Source organism: Danio rerio, chromosome 3 (genome assembly GCF_052040795.2).
Source record: "Danio rerio strain M-AB ecotype USA chromosome 3, GRCz13ab, whole genome shotgun sequence".
Classification (NCBI taxonomy): Eukaryota; Metazoa; Chordata; class Actinopteri; order Cypriniformes; family Danionidae; genus Danio; species Danio rerio.
This window is the reverse complement of record NC_141023.1, coordinates 56164692-56185091: the sequence shown is the minus strand read 5'-3', so window position 1 is coordinate 56185091 and position 20400 is coordinate 56164692. Positions and strand designations below refer to the sequence as shown.

Sequence of the window (20400 nt, the reverse complement as noted above, 5' to 3'; positions counted from 1 at the left end):
AAAATGCCATTTCTATTGTTTTTCGATTTATAGGGACTTTATGTAGTATTTTATGTAGAGAAGCAATTCAATTACTTTTCATACAAAGCAATTAGAATATTTAGGTATAATTTAACTGATAGAATTAGTAATCAGTAGAGCCAGACAGAATCAGCAGACATTTTGTGTTATTTCTGTGGGGAATATTGTAATAAATCTGAATGATTTTGATAGTATCATAACTAAAAACTTTATATATGAAATAAAAATAATTGCTTTTTATTTAATGTTTACATTGCAAACCCAAGTAGACCCACTTATTTGATAAGCAAAGCAAGTCTCTCATATATTATCTACTAAAAGACAGAAAATATTACTTTACAAACTGTATTGTAAATAAATGATATGAACGTTTTAATATTTGTCATTAATATTAGTGAAATTAATAAAAAAACCTGAATAAACATACATTTACACAAGTAAATGAATAGATTCATTCACCAAAAATGTGCAGTGTATCACCTATTTACTCTCCCTCAGGTGGTTCAAAACCTTTATATGTTTCTTTACTCTGCTGAACACATAACAAGATCTAATAAATAAAGCTGAAAACTGTAACCATCAACATCCATAGTAGGAAAACAAATACTATGAAGTCAAAAGTAACAAGGTTTCCAACATTCTTCAAAATATCTTCAGTGTTCAACAGAAGACAGAAGCTTATATACGTTTTGAGAGAGTAAATAAGTAAGTTTATTTTTGAGTGAGCTATCACTTTAAATACTTTATTTTTTGAAGTAACTTACCCAACACTGTATACTCAGGGTAAAGTTTAACAGCTAGTTAAATCAGGGAGGAGCGTCTCTTGCTAGCTAAAGAATGTGCACGTCAGGGTTTTCTTTCAGTTTTTGTCAAAAGCAGAGCAGATGTGTGTGGCGTGTGTTGGACATAATCCAGCTAAAGAGCAACAGATCTGCTCACCATGTTTCTGAGGGTCTCCGGGGCTCCTTTCACAGTAGAGATGTAGCAGAGCTCGGTGGAGCCCATGCGCTCATATGACGCCAGCACAGACATCCTCTTCAGAGCGCTGGTGAAGTGAAACCTCTGATGGATCTTCAGCCCTGGAGTCTTTATGCTGCGAGCAAACACCTTCTCATCTAAACAGACCAAAAGAAAACATGTCATAAATCACTATTACTCGCGGATAATCCTAAAGTATTGATATTATGTAATGCATCGATCCTTAAATTGAAGTATCGATCTTTTCTATGACTTGTTTTTTTTAAATAAGTGATCACTGATTTTAGATTATCTTAATAATAACAAAGAGCTAAGAATCAGCAAGAGGCGACACTCAACAGAGTTCAGGTTTCATTGCAACAGCTGTACCCAGCATTTTGGAGTGAAAGCGATCAACCAGTCTATTGGATCTGTCACGATGGCAAGAAGCTACTTTGTTTTGTTTTCTATTTATTTATTTATTTGAAAAGCGCATTAAAACTGAAATACAACCTGAAAGATGACAATACAACACTTACAATCACAAGACTGGTGATCGTTAGCACTTTTAATGGTTTATTTCACAGACTAAATGTTTAATATATTATATTTCCTTGAAACTATCACCTTTAGGTGAAATCACTTTAATTTAATAGTTTACGCACTAGCACAGGGGTGGCCAACCCTGTTCCTGGAGACTCTCCTTCTTGCAGATTTCAGTTGCAACCCATATCAAACACACCTAAACCAATTAATTTGGACCTGAACACCACGTGATAATTACAGGCAGGTGTGTTTTGATACGGTAGCAACTGAAATCTGCAGGAAGGTGGCTCTTCAGGAACAGGGTTGGCCACCCGTGCACTAGCATAATTCAAACTAATACTAACATGGTAAATTAAATGAACATGACTTTCAAAAAGGGGTGTTGATAACAGACGGACAGTACACTTTTTGTTGCAGTATTATATGTTATAATAGTATTTTTCCAGTGTTATCTGTTAAAGAAAGACATGAAGAAATAAAGCTTTTATGTAAAATGTTAATATTATTATTATAAATATGTCTCCTGATCTCCATCCAATCAAACACATATGGGGAATTATTTAGTTAAGCATCTCTTTGAGCAACTCTAAAAGAGGGTCATTTTTGAAAAACAGAAAAGATAGATGTTGCAAAGTGAAGCCAACTTGTTCATTCCATGCCTAGAAGCCTTGGTGCTCAATAAAATCAAAATAATAAGAAACAAACAATAATAAAATGGAATATAATTCATGAATAAAATAAGTTAAAATAACAGCTCACACACAGTGTTAAACGCCAGACTATAAAGACAGTTTTTTTTAAGCTGTTTGGTCCACTTTGTTTGATTGGTATCAGACCTATGGATTTTTGGGCTGATGCCGATAACTCTTTAGATATGGAGGCCGATAACCGATATACCATAGCCGATAAACATAAATATTTCAAAATGTTATATTTTTATACAACTGATTTTATTTTAAAAACTTCATAAAATGTGACCTGAGCTTAGAGTAGCCTAAAAAAGGAATGATTTCAAAACTACAAGGTGATTATATGGCCCTTTTCACAATTTCACATAAATCAGCATGCAAAAAATAAAATAATTTCTTTGTCTTCACATAGCAAATTAACATGCAAATTAACTGTTGTGTAAAAATAATAGGTTAAATGACAAAACTGGATTCAATTAATTTAAACATATTTTTAAATAAAATGAAAGAACTAAGAACTGAAAGCAGGAACAGGGTTGGCCACCCCTGTGTTACAGTAATGTACAATTGTTAGTCATTTGACGTTTTCATAACCGCACTCTCACAAGATTCTATCCTGCTTACAAGGCAGGCAGTTCTGTACAATTAAGTAATTTATTGGCTTGAAGATATCGGCCTAATTTTAATATCGGACCAATAACGATAACATTAAAAATAGAATTTTTCAGCCCATATCGATATGACCACCAAAACATTGTGCATATCTAATGTAAAGGCAGAGTGTTTTAAAGCCTAAGGCCTGCCACTGCAAGTGCACAGTAATAAATCTCCTCAATAAAATCCAAATGTCCAGCAATGTGGAAATCATAAAGCCTAAAAGATGATGGTGTGTGGCTCAGCCTTTGTCTTGTGCAGTGTATTAATCAGACCTTTAGTGAGCGTCCAGTCTGCTGCGGTCAGCATAGCCTTCTCCAGGGGATCCCCCACCAGCTGACCATCATCTAGAGTGACCAGCGAATGACATGTGGCCACCACCCGATGAGTGTCCACTGGAATCTCTGATACTGGCATCACTTGTTTCCCCTCTCTGAGGAAAAGAGGAACACGATTACACACATTTCACATTTTTGGCCTTCACAGATGCAGAAGCTGTCATATTTGGGTAAACTTATACACTTGTAAAACCAAACTATAGTAAATGTAATATTCGCTTTCCCATTCGGGGTTTGTGACATTAGACCCCTATTAGAAATGTACATTTTTTAAAAACATATTATTTGATATGTGGGTACATTTGGCATGACCAAGATAAACCCTCTGTTATTTTACTTTAATAAAACTTAAAATAAACAAATAAATAAATAAAACAAAGTAAATCATGCTATCTATTAAAAACAATGTCTCTGTGTACAGTTAAAGTCAGAATTATTTGCCACCCTTTGCCTTTTTTTTCTTTTTTAAATATTTTCCAAATGATGTTTAAAAGAGCAAGTAAATTTTCACAGTATGTCTGATAATATTTTTTCTTCTGGAGAAAGTCTTATTTTGTTTTATTTCGACTAGAATAAAAGCAGTTTGAAGTTTTTTAAACACCATTTTACGTTTATGTAAAGGGATGAGTTTTTGCTATTATCATGAGGAATGGTGTAACTGGTTTTAGTTTTCTTTTCCTAATTAGGGAATTTAATTAAGATAATTTGCTGTTTAATGTCTAACAGCTGTGGTGAAATAAACATCTCTTAGCAAAAAAAAAAAAAAAAAAAAAAAGATAATTATTTAGATGAATTATTGGTGGTTGAATGGGTGTTGGACCGCTTGGGTAACTTTACTTTGACAACTTTTAAAATTAAGACCCGTTTAAAATTATTTAAGACCTTCAACGCAATATTTCTGCAAGTTTAGGACTTTTTAAGGCCCAAAATTTAAGATATTTTAAGACCCAGCAGACACCTAGTTAACAGGAATATATAGGAACTAATGAGAATAAACTGTGAATTTGATAAATTGAAGTTTGGCCTATGTCAGGATACTTAATTATAATTGAAAAAAACACTTACTGCATAATTTTGAACAACATTTATCAACCAAATGTTTATAGTTAAGTTTGCATATAAAGATTATATGAAGTCCTCTATATTTCAAAGTAATTTAAATAAATTCCTGTAAAGCTTCAAATGAAATATTTCCAAAATTCACAAGATGAAGTTCCTATGGAAATGCTCCAGAAATTAATCAGAAATTGTCCGCCCCTTTGCCAATAGTGCACACTCCTATTTTACCCAATAACAAAATATTAAATCCATATTGACAAAAATCATCTCCAATCAAATTCCCCTCACTTTAGTAAAGTGAAAACATGTGAATAGTTTTCTAAAGAAAGACAAATACGAATTACAGATTCCAACCAAGATATTTGGAAAAAAATGATGAATAAAGCGCAATATTCACTTCAGATATGAAGCTAAATTACAGAAGAGAAATCAATTTTAGACATGATACTTTCATAATAATATTTATACAGAGACTCTTGTTTTATTATATGCCAAAGAGTTTGTGTGCTCACAAATGAAGATATATTAAATTTATCTTATTCTCCCCGTAGATGTTCATCTGAATCAACATGTTTTCGAAATCCAGAAATGAGCATTCATTTAAGTTGTACACATTAACCTTCAAATAGTCTGCGAAAAGCAGACTATTCAATCACCTGAGCCCTGCGACTCCACGGACCACCAAGCTGTCGCTGGTCAGAGTGCCGGTCTTGTCGAAGCAGCAGATCTCCACTTTCCCAGCAAAGGGGATCCTGAAAGGTTCTGTGCAAAACACATCTGTGAGAAAAACACATAAGAGGCAAGTGTGAGAAGGCAAGGAGGAAGCCTGTGATAAACAGATAATAATGCTGAATCCAACCCACAGAGTTTGGCCAGGGCTATGAGAGATGTGTTAACAGCCAGCGAAAGTTCTATGGGTAATTCAGGAGGAACCACTGACGTCAGGATCAGCGTGCACTCCAGAAACAGCTTATACTTGTTTCTGCTTGGATCCTTTGTCCCTGGAAGACACAGAGAAAGAAAGAGGGATTTAAGAGACTAAATATAGATAGTAAGCACATCTCAATCAACACCCTAGCTCCCTAGGTAGTTCACCTGTAGGTTGTGGGCACTTCCTTATTATACATCATCAAAACTGGAATTTAGATACAACAGCAAATCTAATAACGTCTTTATATTAATTTAACCATGTTTTAAGAGTACATTATAGCTAAATGATTAGAAATTTTCATATACCAGCAACATTTTAGCCATTAAACAATTATAAATGTTAGGCTAAATGCTATAGTTAATCTATTATTTGTCATTACGTTTGATGATTTGGGTCACGTGGTTCATATTTTGCATTTCCAAACTTCCATTAAAAGCGTATTGTGAGTAATCATTGTGCCTGATTTTTACACTTCTTCAATACTAGCTTTATTGCAGAGTGCATTAAAAATATACTTGTTTTTTGTTGCTCTTAATAAAAAAAAATCTTGTAAATTCAGCCTTTTTAAAATTTTGTCTCTGTTTCTTTTATAAACACACTGAGTTAAGTTGAGTTCAGTTCACAGTGCATTGTGGGACATTTAGGGTGCAAATATTTCAGTTGTGGTTGAGACTTAAAATGGCTGTTGACCTGATCAGCATACAGACAGCTGAACAAGGGTGCTAATTGAGACATCCCATGTCAGTGGTTCTCAATTCCGGTCCTCGTGCCTCCCCCCACCCTGGTTTTTTTGTGTCTCTCTTATTTGACACACAAGGATCAGTTCATGGATATCTCAGTTAATCAGTCAATGATCTGAATCAGGTGTGTTAAGTAAGGAAGACATAGGCTGCGTTCGAAACCGCCTACTACTCAGTAGGTACTGCATTTGAATTTAAATGTACTACTCGGCCGTTAAAAAAAAGTACGCTCTATACAGATTGAATGTGAAAAATATGAATGGAATTCGGACGTACTACATCCGCCATTTTGTCATGGTCACGTGACCTACCTGCATCAGTTGTGTCGCCTCACTTCCATTCATGAATTCTCTCATGGGGCATTATGGGATAGCGCAGCGTATATGGGATGCGCACTTCAGTATCTCGCCGGAAGTAGTAAGTCATCCGGGTACTTCTCGCCTACTGATTTTCGAATTCTATGAATTCAAACATACTACTCGGCTGGCATACTGATTTTAGCGAACTATATAGTATGGAAGTATGCAGTTTCGGACGCAGCCATTGGCTGTTATCATTATGCATTCTTTAGAGATCTTGCGTCCTTGTGTTCTTGTGCAACGTAATCAACCGCCCAAGTTCAGTTTCAAAACCTTCAGTACTGAATTCACTCTAGATGTCTCAGAAGTCATTGCTATGGGTTAAAGGAGTTGGAAAGCACAGCATTTTATATATATATATATATATATATATATATATATATATATATATATATATATATATATATATATTTATATTTTTAAAGTTCAGAGATTTAACTGATTTATTTCAGTAGTTTCTCTAAATGAGACGGTTAAAGCAAATTATCATGAAAATCTTAATAAAGGCATAAGCACATCAAGACTTGTTTATTTGTTGAAATTTAAATTAAAATCTGTTTTATTTGTGTTGTGCAAAGTATATTTGTAAGGTTTTTGTTCATGTTATATATACTGAAAAGGGAAAAAAACTATAAATCGTTGTACTAATGCTGTAATGTTTAAATAATGTTCTGTTAAAAACGAGCAAAATTTATGTGACCATCAGAAAGAACTCAGCATCTCATTTCTCACATGACGGGTTCTCTGTTCTCACGGCCTCCTGAGTTTGTTCTTTCCAGGTGACCTGGCAAGACCGGTCTCCACAAGAACACGAGTCTGTTCTCTGCGTTCTTGAAATTGAGAAACAGCCATACAAAAGGTGCAGGGCAGGGGCCCTGAGGACCGGAATTGAGAACCACTGCCCTATTTAATACAGCTGATTTAGATAACCAGCATGTTAAAAGCGCTCCATTCGTGAACTGTGTTCTGTGGTTACTTTTCTATAATTATACAACATTTGAAAAATAAAAAGAAATTAACAGCAACAAATAATACATTAGATAAAATTATTTAATTCAGACCATTCATGTATGATTTTACACAATGGCATTAGCTGCAATAGCATCTTAATAGAGAAGTGTAAAGTGCAACCTAATATATCTCCACAAATAAATACAACATAAACTTACATATCACTCACTAAAATGCCATTTATATGAAACAGACTCCTTTCAAACTCGAGTAATGGTGGAATATGTTGTAGAGTCCAACTTCTAGGACACTTAGGGCCTCACACTATGCTATCCGAACCATGCCCAAGCCAGTTTCCCGTATCGTTTGAGAAGTGTGAGTGCTCTGAATCAGGCTCACTTGAGGTGTGCTTGAGGTGTGCAACATGCAACATGCGCCTAAGCCCGAAACTGAAAGCGAGATGTGACTTTTAAGGGACTGTTTCATATGGCTTAATTAATCATTTTTACTGTTCAGTGAATGAAAACGGTTGTAGTTTATTAAAGACGCAAACCCCCTCAGCAAAACTCCTTATTCCTGCAGCACGAGGACTTTATGAATGTTTATGAGCGTCAAAAGTGGCGGATCTATTCGACAAAATATTTGACTGTGTGTCACTGCATATCAAACGATTTTAAATGATATAACTAAAGTAATCCCCACTGTGCTGAGCGTGAGCGTTTACTGAACAGCGCAGCATCGATGACAAAAGCGTGCCCAGACCCGAATATAATGTGAGTGCGGGCGGTCCCTTAAAAGTGACATTGCGTCTTCAGTTTCATGCTCATGCGTGCTTTGCACTCACACTACACGTGTAGCGTGCCAAAGCCCAACCGAACTACGCTTGGCAAATAATTTCCATCTGGGCCAGGGTCAGCCAACTGAACCGTGCATGGGAATGGTTGGGAGGACTCACACTTGTCAAACGAACTAGGAAATGGGAGTCAAACGTGCCTGGGCACGTTCGAATAGCTAGCGCCAGTATACACTTAGAATTTGTATTCTTGTAAATTTGTGCTTTCAGTCTCTTTCCGGGTCAGAGCACCAAATTGTTGGAAATTTCAGGCATCTTCAAAAAAAAAAAAAAACATCTACAAGACTCTGATTTGAGTCAGTTGCCCCCTGTAATATATATGTTATGGGGGCAGCGTTTATGCGTGGAAATAAAAAAATAAATAAATAAATAAAAAAAAAACTGGCATGACAAGTTTAGTTGAAAGTCTTGTTCAAGGTCTTGTATAGATTCTGAATGGCATGAAAGTATCAGCCAGACACTGCCCTAAGCATTTGTATTACTTTAGGATCTGTCAATGATTAGCAAGGCAAAATGTTTATTATCTCTCGCGCATGGGTATGCGTATATGGGTATGCGTATATGTATAATTCTTCTTTATGATCAGAGTAAAACTGTATCAAATTAAAGCAAGTGAAATGAAAACTTGTCGGCATATCACTTAAACAGAATTAAGATATACACTACTGATTTTATTTTTCAAATATTGCTGAAGGTAAAACGTGTTATCATATTATCCACAGAAACTGTTTTGAACATTGACAATAAGAAGAAATGTGCAGATAACTTACCTTCGACCCAAACATACACAGCAGCCGCAATGGCAAAAACCAATAAGAACAGAATGAAGATGAAAGTCTCCAGGTTGTTGGCCGTTACCCTTTTCACACCAAACAGAATCGTTCTCAATAATTTGCCCTAAATATAGACACAGCAAAGTTTAAGATGTTAATAATAAACCAACCTGAAAGAAAAAGTAAAACGCCATCTCCTTGATTCAATGCCTCACCTGAGAGGTGTAGAAGCCCGTTCTTAAAACATAAGCAACACAGCCGTTGTCTACAGCTGTGAAAAGACAGAATAAGACATTACATAATAACACATGCAAATCTTAAAGGGGTGATCCACTACAATATCGTATTTTAAACTTTAGTTTACGTGTAATAAAGCTGTGTAAATATAAACAACATCTCTGAATGTAAGACGCTCAAAGTTCATTGCAAAAGGAGACATTGGCTTTTACAGAGTTAGCTTAGCAAAGCATACAGCGAACGAAATTGGGGACAAAAAAAATAAAAAATACATCCGGGCTATTGAGATCAGGAAAGGCTTCTGGTTAAGTGCATTCACCTCACGCACACAACTCTCACAGCAAAGAGGCATGGCCAGAGGCGCTGTAATGTTAAAGCAGTAAAAGCTAAAATGCTGTCCAAACGCTGCTTTACTACAAAGATTCCTTCTTCTGTTGCTGTATTTGGGCTTCTAAAGTACACGACACAAAGAGAGAAGTGCATACAGTTTAATTTGTAGTATGTTAAAGTGAATTATATGAAAAAATATATATGTATAGCGCTAGCATTTGACAAAGGACAACTTCCAGAATCCCTCTCAGTTCAGAGCTGGAATCGGCTAAAAACTTGTTTAACAGACAAAGCTGTGGATTGTGAGTCACAACCTGTAAATATTTTTTATTAGTTTAAATTGATCAATGCTAGCACAGTTTCTAGCATTAACAGTATGTTGTAGCAAGGATGAAATCCTGTTTGGCACCGCTAACGATTTAGCATCAAATTCACATTTATCAGTTAAACATCTGTAAGCACCCACAATCTTCACCAGCACTTCAGTATCTCTCTATGCGGCCGCTTTTCCTGTGTTCTACATATCAAATAACAAATTTGCAAAAGATATAAGAATGTTTTACTTTACTTAAACATGCTTATAACACCAATGTATGTGAAAGACACTAGTCAAGTTTTATTTTAAAGAGCAGGAATGAGCAGTGTGCTCTTCATTTCTGTCTGATTGAGGCAGCTAACACTGCTCTGAGCCTCTGACTGGACTGTTTACAAATCGCAAAAGCGCACGCTTGTAGGGAAGTGACATGCAGCCAATCCTCGAATCACGGCACATTATGTTAGCTGAACAATCAGAGCCTCGAGGCCAGCCCTTTCAAAGGAACTAGGAAATATGTCAGTCATTTTCATGTTAGCTGAGTAGCTGTATATAATCAAAGTAAGATTTATGAAAAAATTGCTTGATTTTCTACAAGTAAAGCATTAGCTCACATTGCTTTGCATCTTATAAACATAGCCAAGCTTAAAAAATACACTGGGGACCACCCTTTTAAACTGAGAAATTAATCACATTTATAAATCACTAAATTGCATGTATGAGCTGCCTCAAAGGGATAATTTACCCAAAAATCTACATTACCTCACAATTTACCCTATCTCACATGGTTTTATACCTTTATAAGTTTATTTCTTCTGTACAAAAAAAACATATATGTTGAAAAAAACAAAATGCTGGTTGATGGTACTTATTGGCTTCCATAGTAAAAAAAAATATTTGCAATCCCAGCTCACAAACAGGTTACAAACAAGAGTAAGTAAATGATGACCGATTTCATTTTGGGTGAACTATCCCTTTAACTAAAAAATAGCTTGCAGTACAATAGAGCTGCACAATTCTGGCTAAAATGAGAATCGCAATTTTTTTGCTTAAAATAAATATCACAATTTTCTCACGATTCTGTAGATGTAAAATAAAGGTATGGTAAAATCAAAAACAAGGCACAACATCGATATTAATATTATGTAGAGGTCTACTTGTTTTTAAAAATAATTAGATTCTACTTATAATAATTCTGATGTTGAATTATTATGTTTGCGATATATGCTTGCAATCTGTCATATTAGACCATTTTATTCACTGGTAAAATCAGACATTTGCCATAATCAGATTATATTCAACAATATATAGGCTAGAGTAGTTATACTGACATTGTAAACATTTATTTTCATGCACAACTGTGGGTTCGCTATGAAAGAAAAAAAACATATCCAAATGCTTGCCGTAATCATAACTCTAACATGCGATATGATCATTTAAATGAAAAGCACACTTTCGGTTTTATTTTGACTGCTAAGTGTTTGTTCATACTTCGCGCTCGGCTCCCAAACGATCACTCTGTGCCACAAACAGAATATTATTTACAACTGTATTACCTGTTACTCGCAACATTTGCAGGTTCTGTTCACTAAAGTAGACGCGTGCGCGTCTATCATTAAGTAAACAGCACGCGCGCCCTCTCTGTGATAACAGCTCAGAGTCAGCAGCTCACGTCACTTGTGATTTCCCAGACGCGAAAACATCATTATATGAAGACAAAAATAACATTTTTAGGTGAATTATACCTTTTAAACACAGTATGTGACTCATTCAACATCATTTGGAGGTGTCCATGTCACTGAGCAACGTATGTGAAACAATGAAAAGACTCGTACAGCCACCTTTTCTTCTCTCCTGAACTCGAAAATATGATTGGCAGAATTGTAGAAATGCTGGATTAAGATCGTCTAGGGGGTCGAATCGAGATTGCGATCTTTTAACGATTAATTGTGCAGCTCTACAGTACAAACAAAAAATATATCAGAAAATTTTCAAGATAGACACAGTATTGTGTTTTCCCTCAAGTAATTTTTGCTAAAGCCATTTCATCATCTAATTTAGTAAAGGCCTGGGGCCTCATGTATCAACGCTGCGTACGCACAAAAACTTTGCGTACGCCAGGTTTCACGCTCAGAATCGCTCACGTTTAGATTTACTAACAATATACTGAACGTGGGAATGTGCGCAGCTTCACGGCAGCTTTCTGGCTGGCGTACGCACATTTTTTGTGCGTGTGTGTTTTATTTCCATTGGCGACTCCTAGAGGCAGTTGTGTTAAATTCCTCTCTACAAAGTGTCTGAGCCTTGCAATGGCAGCAGTATGAGACAAGTTCATCTAGCAGGTATATAAGGTTTCCATACCATACAGTTGACCAGCTAAACATTAAAGCGCAATTTGCAGCGGTCGCCTGTTTTCCCAATGTAATCTGAGCTATCTACTGCACGCACATTGCTATAAAGACACTATCTGAAAATGAATTTGCATGCGTGAATCAGAAACATTTCCATTCAATAAATGTGCAAATAAAATATGATGCACAAACTTATTGATGATTCCTACTTGTCTTTCTCGTTATAAATAGTAGGCAAAATCTGATATGTAGCGGGGGAATAAATAAAAAAGAGTTCATTATACGCTAGATTCGAACCGAGTTCATGCTTGAACATGTCACAGCATGTAGACATGCGACTTATAAGCTGCGCCACTGAGATTGATGTGAGTACTGCAACATTTTACACCTATAAATCACACTATTTCGTTTTAATTCACTCAGTGCGATGTTCAGACCCAACTGTGTTAACCGCATCAGCTAAACTCTCTATTTTTTTCTTTTGTTGTTAATCCTGGAGAACAAACATGCAAATAACACCTGCTTGCTTTTGCCATTGCTTTTTCATTGGGTTTTGCCATTAGCATAGTCATTAGCATATTCATACGGGGGAGGAGGCGGGGAGGGGTTTTGTGCTCGTGCATGTTGCGCTCAGTTTCACGTTCATTCGAATGTACAAAAGAATATGCGTGAGATTCGGCGTACGCAGTGTTTACAGCATTGTGCGTACGCAATGTTTTAGTAAGGTTTCCACGCAAGTCTTCGTACATGAGGCCCCTGGTCCTGGCTTAAGCTTAAACCTTGTTTATGCAACCAGCCCTTTATCATTTAAAACGAGTAATAGGGGTTTATTGTGTGATACATTCACAGCTAAGGTCTATTTTGTTTTTTGCATAGCAGAAAAAAATACCAGAATAATACACTGTCCTCATTTGTGAGAATGAGGTTTAGATGAATATGCAAATATTAGTGCTGTCAAATTATTAATCACAATTAAGTCACACCCAATACAAAAGTTTACTTAATATTTATACATGTGTACGGTTTATATGTATGTATATGTATAAATACACACATACTGTATATAAAATACAACATTTTTAAGGTGTTTAACAGCTAGACCAAACTTGATCTGAAAGCTTTCTTTGGCAAGCGGTTTTAAATATATTGAACTGAACAGGTTGGTTTGGTCTGACATTCTTTCATATTACGTCAAATGATTCATTACAGGTGAAGCACATGTACTAACGTTTTAGGCCTGCGCTGGCTCGCAGTGGTGGGCTGTGCTGAACCACTTTGGTGCCGCCTGAAATAATGTGAAGTCGGGAGTCAGTCTGCAGGTCTAGGATCCTGTTAGGGTCCAGGTCCTCTATAGGTTCCTGTAGACACAGCATAGGCAATTACCGAAAGCTGATGGTATAATAGTTTGAAGTGGAAAAAGCAAGCAGACGCACCTTCATCTGCGGCACAGACTCTCCTGTAAGCATGGCTTCATCCACAATGCAGCGGCCCCTCAGCAGCAGCACGTCACATGGGACCAGGTTATCCTGAGGAGAACGTCCTGTCAAGACACAGGAAATAGATGCTCATTACTCATGCTAGTGAGCGTAGCATTTACTTTTGTACGGTTATTGTTATTACCTTTTTGTAATTATTATAACATTATTTTGTAACATTACTATTTAAAGTAACGTGAAGTTCATCCCATTAAATACAAACGTGACAAACAAAAGTTTATTAAGTTTTATTCTTAATTTTAAATAGTATTATCCAACTGTTGGAGGTTATTAAGGTGTTTTTTAAAAATAAACTTCTGCATTTATTTGACTAAATATGAGTAAAAAAAATATATATATTTTGGCAAAATACTAGTGCAGTTGAATATAATTATATTTTAATGAATTCATTTTGAAATGTCATTTATTTCTGTGATGTCAAAGCTGAATTTCCATCATCATTATTTTAGTCTTCAGTGTCATTAGAAATCCTTCAGAAATCGTTATAAGCGTCTTTTTAGGGTTATTTGATGCATTCACACAACCAGCGTTTTTAAAAATCTTCTTCACCATTATAAATGTTCTATTATCAATTTATCAACTCAATGAATGCTTCCTAAAGAAAAGTATTTATAAGAAAAAAAATACTTAAATGACAGCAGTAGTGCACATATTACTTTACTATGTCATAGGGCTGTGCAATTAATCAAAAACGCAATTTTGAATTTAGCTTCTAACAATTACGAAAAACCATTTATCGAGATAAACAATTATTGCATCATATACTGCCCCCTTTCCAGTTGTACACATTTATTGCTCTGCAAAGCTCATTTCCACGTGAAAATGACTAAAAGCATGTGCTGTAATGTAACTTTTGCAGCACGAGATGCGCATCATTCATTGATTAACATTTGAATCATTCATATTTTTATAAGCGCAAAAGAGTGCTTGCTGTTGTTGTGTGTGCGCGCCGCGCTTAGCCTCGGAGACAAGCAGAGCACACACATTTAACGCCATCTTAATGAGAGCGCTTTAATGGTCAAATACATGCACATTTGTGTCAGAGCATGGTGTTTAGTGATTATTCTTATTAACCCTCATTTGTGTAATAAACAAGTTGAGAATCAAAAGATGAGAAAGAGAAACCATATCAGAGCTGCATTATTCTTAAAGTGACAGCATACAATGATCCTGATGCCGCCTGTTTTTATTTTTAATCAAACAACAAAAGGAGAAAATCCCTCACTGCTCTCGACTAAAGGACTTTTGTAGCAAAAGTTTTTTTTTTCTTACAGTGAAGATGCTTAAAGCACAGTTTAAACATAACATATATAATAACTCATTTCTAATAACTGATTTCTTTTATCTTTGCTATGATGACAGTACATTATATTTTACTAGATATTTTTCAAGATACTAGTATTCAGCTTAAAGTGACATTCAAAGGCTTAATTTGTGTAATTAGGCAAGACATAGTATAACAGAAGTTTCTTCTGCAGACAATCAAAAATATATATTGCTTAAAGGGGCTAATAATATTGAGCTATTAAAACAAGTTTCAAAATATTTAAACCTGCTTTTATTCTAGCCAAAATAAAACAAATAAGCCTTCCTCCTGAAGAAAAAAATATTAGATAAAATACTGTGAAAGTTCCTCTGTTAAACATCATTTGGGAAATATATATATATATATATATATATATATATATATATATATATATATATATATATATATATATATATATATATGTATATATATATATATATATATATATATATATATATATAAATAAATAAATAAATAAATAGAATAAAAACCATTTACAGAGAAGTGAAAATTTTTGACTTTAACTGATAATCGATTTGAATAATTGTGATTACAATTTTGACCAAAATAATCGTGAATCAAGCAGCCCTACTATGTCATTTTAAATTCTAGCAAATCTTTCAACAAAAAATTGCTCAGTGTAACTGATTTTTTGTTTCTGCCATTTCAGTAAGCATGTGTTATTGCATAAAAAAGCAAATATATTCATATATTTAAGCACTTCTCTAGTGTACAAGTACTTGTTTTGTGGCCATTACAGCTGATTTCACGAAACTTACCAACTGAGACGATGTCTCCAGGCACCAGCTCATCACTGGATATAGGCCTCCATTTTCTGTTTCGATAAACCTGTTACAAACAAAAAGAGCTCAAATTATAAAGTCTTACTCTAATGTCTAGCTGTTTAGTAAGCAGTGAATGTGAATTGTGAATTTCCAGCATCATTTAGTAATAGGCAACAAATACTGAAGGGAAAGCTAAAGTATGAATTGTTCTTATGTAATTTCAAACAATATCATTTAGAGTTTGTTTTAGGTGATAAAAATATTGAACTCTGATTTTCTCACCCTATTATGGTAACAAAACATCTATATAACATGTTTGTATAACAGTTATTACATAAACTACAATTACCACGTATTACAGGAATCATATTCTTTGAGCACCAACCTTCGATTTACTTCATTATAACTATATACTCCCAATACTCCCTTTCTTGCTATGCATGAAAGGTTTGCTTATGTTACTAAATCATAAACATCACAGAGAGCATGATTAACTGACCAATCAGAGGCAAAACCTGCATTATGTACTTTTTAAGGAACATTTTACTAAGAGTTCGTAGACAACATGACAGGCATTTAAAGGTGGACACGGCAGGATCAAAAGTGACTATTCCTTTTCTTATATATTTAGCATTCTGGTCTGGCTCCAGAAGCCAATTAAATTTTATGTGTGTTGCAATGGAGAAAAAAGTAAATAACAATAAAAAAATTATAATTTTTTAAACATTTTAAATAGTAAAAAAAAAAATTACTTTTGTATTTTTGCCTGAACTGTGATATACAGCATACATCTCTCTATATTTATTACATTCATTTTTTTTACTTGTTATTTATTCATTCATTTTCTTTTCTTTTCCCTTTATTAACCTGGGATCGCCACAGCGGAATGAACCGCCAACTTATCAAGCACATTTTTATGCAGCGGATGCCCTTTTAGCCACAACCCATCTCAGGAAAACATTCACACACACTTACTCCCACTCACACTCTACGGACAATTTAGCCTACCCAATTCACCTGTACTACATGTCTTTGCACTGTGAGGGAAACCAGAGCACCCGAATGCAGGGAGAACATGCAAACTCCACACAGAAACGCAAACTGACCCAGTTGAGGCTCGAACCAGCGACCATCTTGCTGCGAGGTAACAGCACTCCCTACTACGCCACTGCGTCGCCTACTTGTTATTTATTCATTTATTTTTTATTCTATATACAGCATACATCTCTAATCTTTCATATTTTTAATTAACTTAATTAATTCCTTACATTTCTATAGCGTTTTCTGAACAATCAAAGCACTTTACACAGTTTTGGGTGGAATCTGCTCATCTTCAACCAGTGTGCCGCATCCACCTGGATGACATGACGGCAGCCATATTGCGCCAGACCGTCCACCACACACACAAGCTGATTGGTGGAGAGAAGACAGGGTGATGAAGCCAATTATAATATGGGAATGGTTAGGAGGCCAAGATAGACAGAGGCCAGTGAGCAAATTTGGCCAAGATGCCGGGGTTAAGACGGCACTTACTAAGCAGTATAGTCACCATCAATATACTGGGGCGTTAGGACCCACACAGACCACGGATTGAATGCCCCCTGCTGGTCTCACTAACACCACTTCCAACAGCAACCTAGCTTTCCCATGTGGTCTCCCATCCAGCTACTGACCGGGCGTAGTCCCGCTTAGCTTCAGTGAGCAACCATGTAAGAGTTGCAGTGAGCTAGCTGCCGGCTATATTTTGGTTTAATTTTTATTTATTTATTAGTATTTCATGATATCTTGTCCAATATCTTCAAGCTTATTATTAAGTTATATAAAAAATAATATAAAGGCTATAAAACAAATACAGTGAAAGCATAACCATTTAGGCTCTGCTACACATTGTGTGCAAAAAATGGTTTAAAGCCATGACAACATTGCACAGAAGAGCAATTCACCAAGTTAATTTGAGTACAATAATCCCTTTACAGTAACTGCAATAAAAAAACACACTTAATTTTAATATTCTACATATGCCACATTTACTTTCTGACAATTTGTAAATCATTTTGGATAAAAGCATCTGCTAAATGAATTTTTATGCATGCATGCAGGTATGTGTAAGTGTATATATAAATTAGTTTGATTATCTGAAACATTAAAGTGTGACAAACATGTACAAATATATATATATATATATATATATATATACACACACACGCATACATACTATATCAGTAAGGGGGCAAACACTTTTTCACACCATGGTATATACATAAATATATAGAAAAAGTTAAACTCATTTCACGCTGCCTAAAACTACAGATAATCTAAAACTGAGTCACCTGGATCATGTAAGGCTTGTTCCCCATTCTGCGGATTTCAGACATGTTCCTCATCTGCTGCTGCACCAGTGACGCTTCAAAGGCCACCAGCATAAAGAGCGTGAAGACACTGTAGTACCAGTACTCGTCCAAACACCACAGACCAACACAAAACACCTGCAGACCAACAGAAACAAACAGATCATATGAAACACACAACATATGACTCAAATCTAGATCTAGATTATATATCTGATGCAGAACCACTGCCAGGAGCTACATGTATTTACAGTAAACTTCAACACAGAGCTGGCTAGTGGTGCAATGGATCACATATCACAATGGTTCAGATCACATTATGGTTTTTTAGTAAAGGATTGGACCATTTTTAGGGTCAGCCAAAAAGGGATGAGACGAATGTAATGTTTGCTTTCCATTTATTACAAAAACTGTACTGCAAGTAGGCATGGGACGATAACCGTTTTCAAGGTATACCGCGATTTGGAAAAGTCAATGTTTTAAAACCATCAAAATTTTCTGTAATATCGTTCCTAAGGTACGATTTTTTTATATACTTTGTTTTTTTTAGGACAACAGTATCTCCAGCAGAAAAGATATCCAAATATGCAGTTTTAAATTTAAACAAATGAAGACAGCAGATGTCAATGATTCATTTAAATTATTAAGCCTGACATGTTTACTGCTGCAAAATATTTTAAATCTTTCAAAAAATAAAATATATTGTTTTTAAAGGGATTTTTTGTTGTTGTTTTTAACCCAGACATTTAAAAATAATTTATTTCAGAGCAGTAATCGCAATACCGTGAAACTGTGATATTTTTATCCAAGGTTATCATACAGTCAGATTCTTATACCGGCCCATGCCTAACTGCAAGAAACTTTTGGTTTGAACAAACAGAACTTAGAAGCTGTAACTTTATTAAAAATAAAATAAAGAAATAATCAGCTGAATAAAAATAAACTGAAAAATTCACTTTTACTACTGTTGCTGCTGATAACACTAAATATAGAAATCTAACATTATAATTTGGACAATCCATATTTATTTTAGTCTCATTTTCAATAAATGATTCAGTTATTCACTCACAAACTTCATGCTTCATTGCTAGAGGTGTCATTTTTGAAGAATTATTCAGTGGCATATTTTTCATGGCTGGCTGTTGCCACCTTTTAGTTAAATCATGTAATTTCTGCCAACTTTAATTTTTGAGTGTCAATTTAAGTGTATATGATTGTGATTTTATTCTTTATCATAAATATCAGTGGTCTTATCTAAACTATAAACCGTCATACCAGAACTTCTGCATTTTTGACTGTTCAACTTTATAACTAACTTAAAAGACTAAAGACTGCATCTTCTTCTTGATTTTTGCTTTTTCAAATTTGAATGCAGCGATTCAAAGGATTAATAAACATATCCAAATCAGCACAATTTAGAATTTGTTGTGTGGGTGTTGAGATCCTGATCTTTTAATGATTAATGGTGCAGCTAACACTGAATGCAATAAAGCAGGCTAAACAAGTAGTGACAGAAAAAACCTTTAATAACCTAAGAAACCCACCACATCCTGAATAACCTATCACAACTTCTTCCATTATCATTATATTTTACAAGAAAGCTAAAATGATTTCATACATGTGATTTGAATGACGTGAGCTTTTCTTTGTTATAAATTTAGAATTAATCTAAGAGTAAAAAAAAACGTATAAATCTGTTGGCCATTTGTATTCTGAACCATGGGTTGTGATCCGTAAGAATCCCTAAAGCTCATAAATTACAATGACAAAACATGACAAAATTGGCAGTCAGTAATAAAATCTCTTAGATTGACACAATTTTTATTTCTACTATTGGATTACATTTAAATTACTTTTGTACCAAACATCCTTATTTGATACTATGTAATAAAGTGGGGTAATCTATTCTTTTGACATAAAGTCCGTTCTTTATGACTGACTCTTTTGTTTATATTCTTTTATTCTTCATTTATTTATTTTATTTAATCATATGACAATTAGTCATTTATCTACTTACCATTTTATTGATCATTAGTTAATGATTTGATTACTATTGACTAATATTTGTCATTTGATTATGTTTAATATTATTACAATTTTCCTATAATCATTGCTTTATTATTAGTTCCATTTTACATACTGTTATAATCTTAATACTGTGTGGATTCAAGTGACACTTGTTTTCCAGAATGAGAGAAAAGAATGTCTCCATTTCAAGGTCTGTATTGTCTCTAGGCAATGTTGTGGAAGCAGTAATTCTCTATTGCTGTTGTTTGTATTATAATAACACATGTTGGATTTATCCTGGTCAGATGAAGTCTGAGCACTGAATCATACACAACTAAGGTTATTCAATAAAATAA

At 34.7% G+C, this 20400-nt stretch overlaps 1 protein-coding gene across 1 annotated transcript in view; it reads right to left on the bottom strand.

Annotated features, from left to right (window-relative positions):
* Positions 1-20400, bottom strand: part of atp13a1 (ATPase 13A1) — a 52253-nt gene that overhangs the window by 25071 nt on the left and 6782 nt on the right. The window contains exons 4-13 of the mRNA NM_001001403.2: positions 18020-18175; positions 15684-15753; positions 13536-13642; positions 13331-13460; positions 9087-9142; positions 8869-8995; positions 5128-5265; positions 4921-5041; positions 3143-3300; positions 961-1136 (exon numbers count right to left, since the gene is read on the bottom strand). Of these exons, the coding sequence (NP_001001403.2) occupies positions 961-1136; positions 3143-3300; positions 4921-5041; positions 5128-5265; positions 8869-8995; positions 9087-9142; positions 13331-13460; positions 13536-13642; positions 15684-15753; positions 18020-18175 (1239 nt within the window). The remainder of the gene's footprint in view (positions 1-960; positions 1137-3142; positions 3301-4920; positions 5042-5127; positions 5266-8868; positions 8996-9086; positions 9143-13330; positions 13461-13535; positions 13643-15683; positions 15754-18019; positions 18176-20400) is intronic.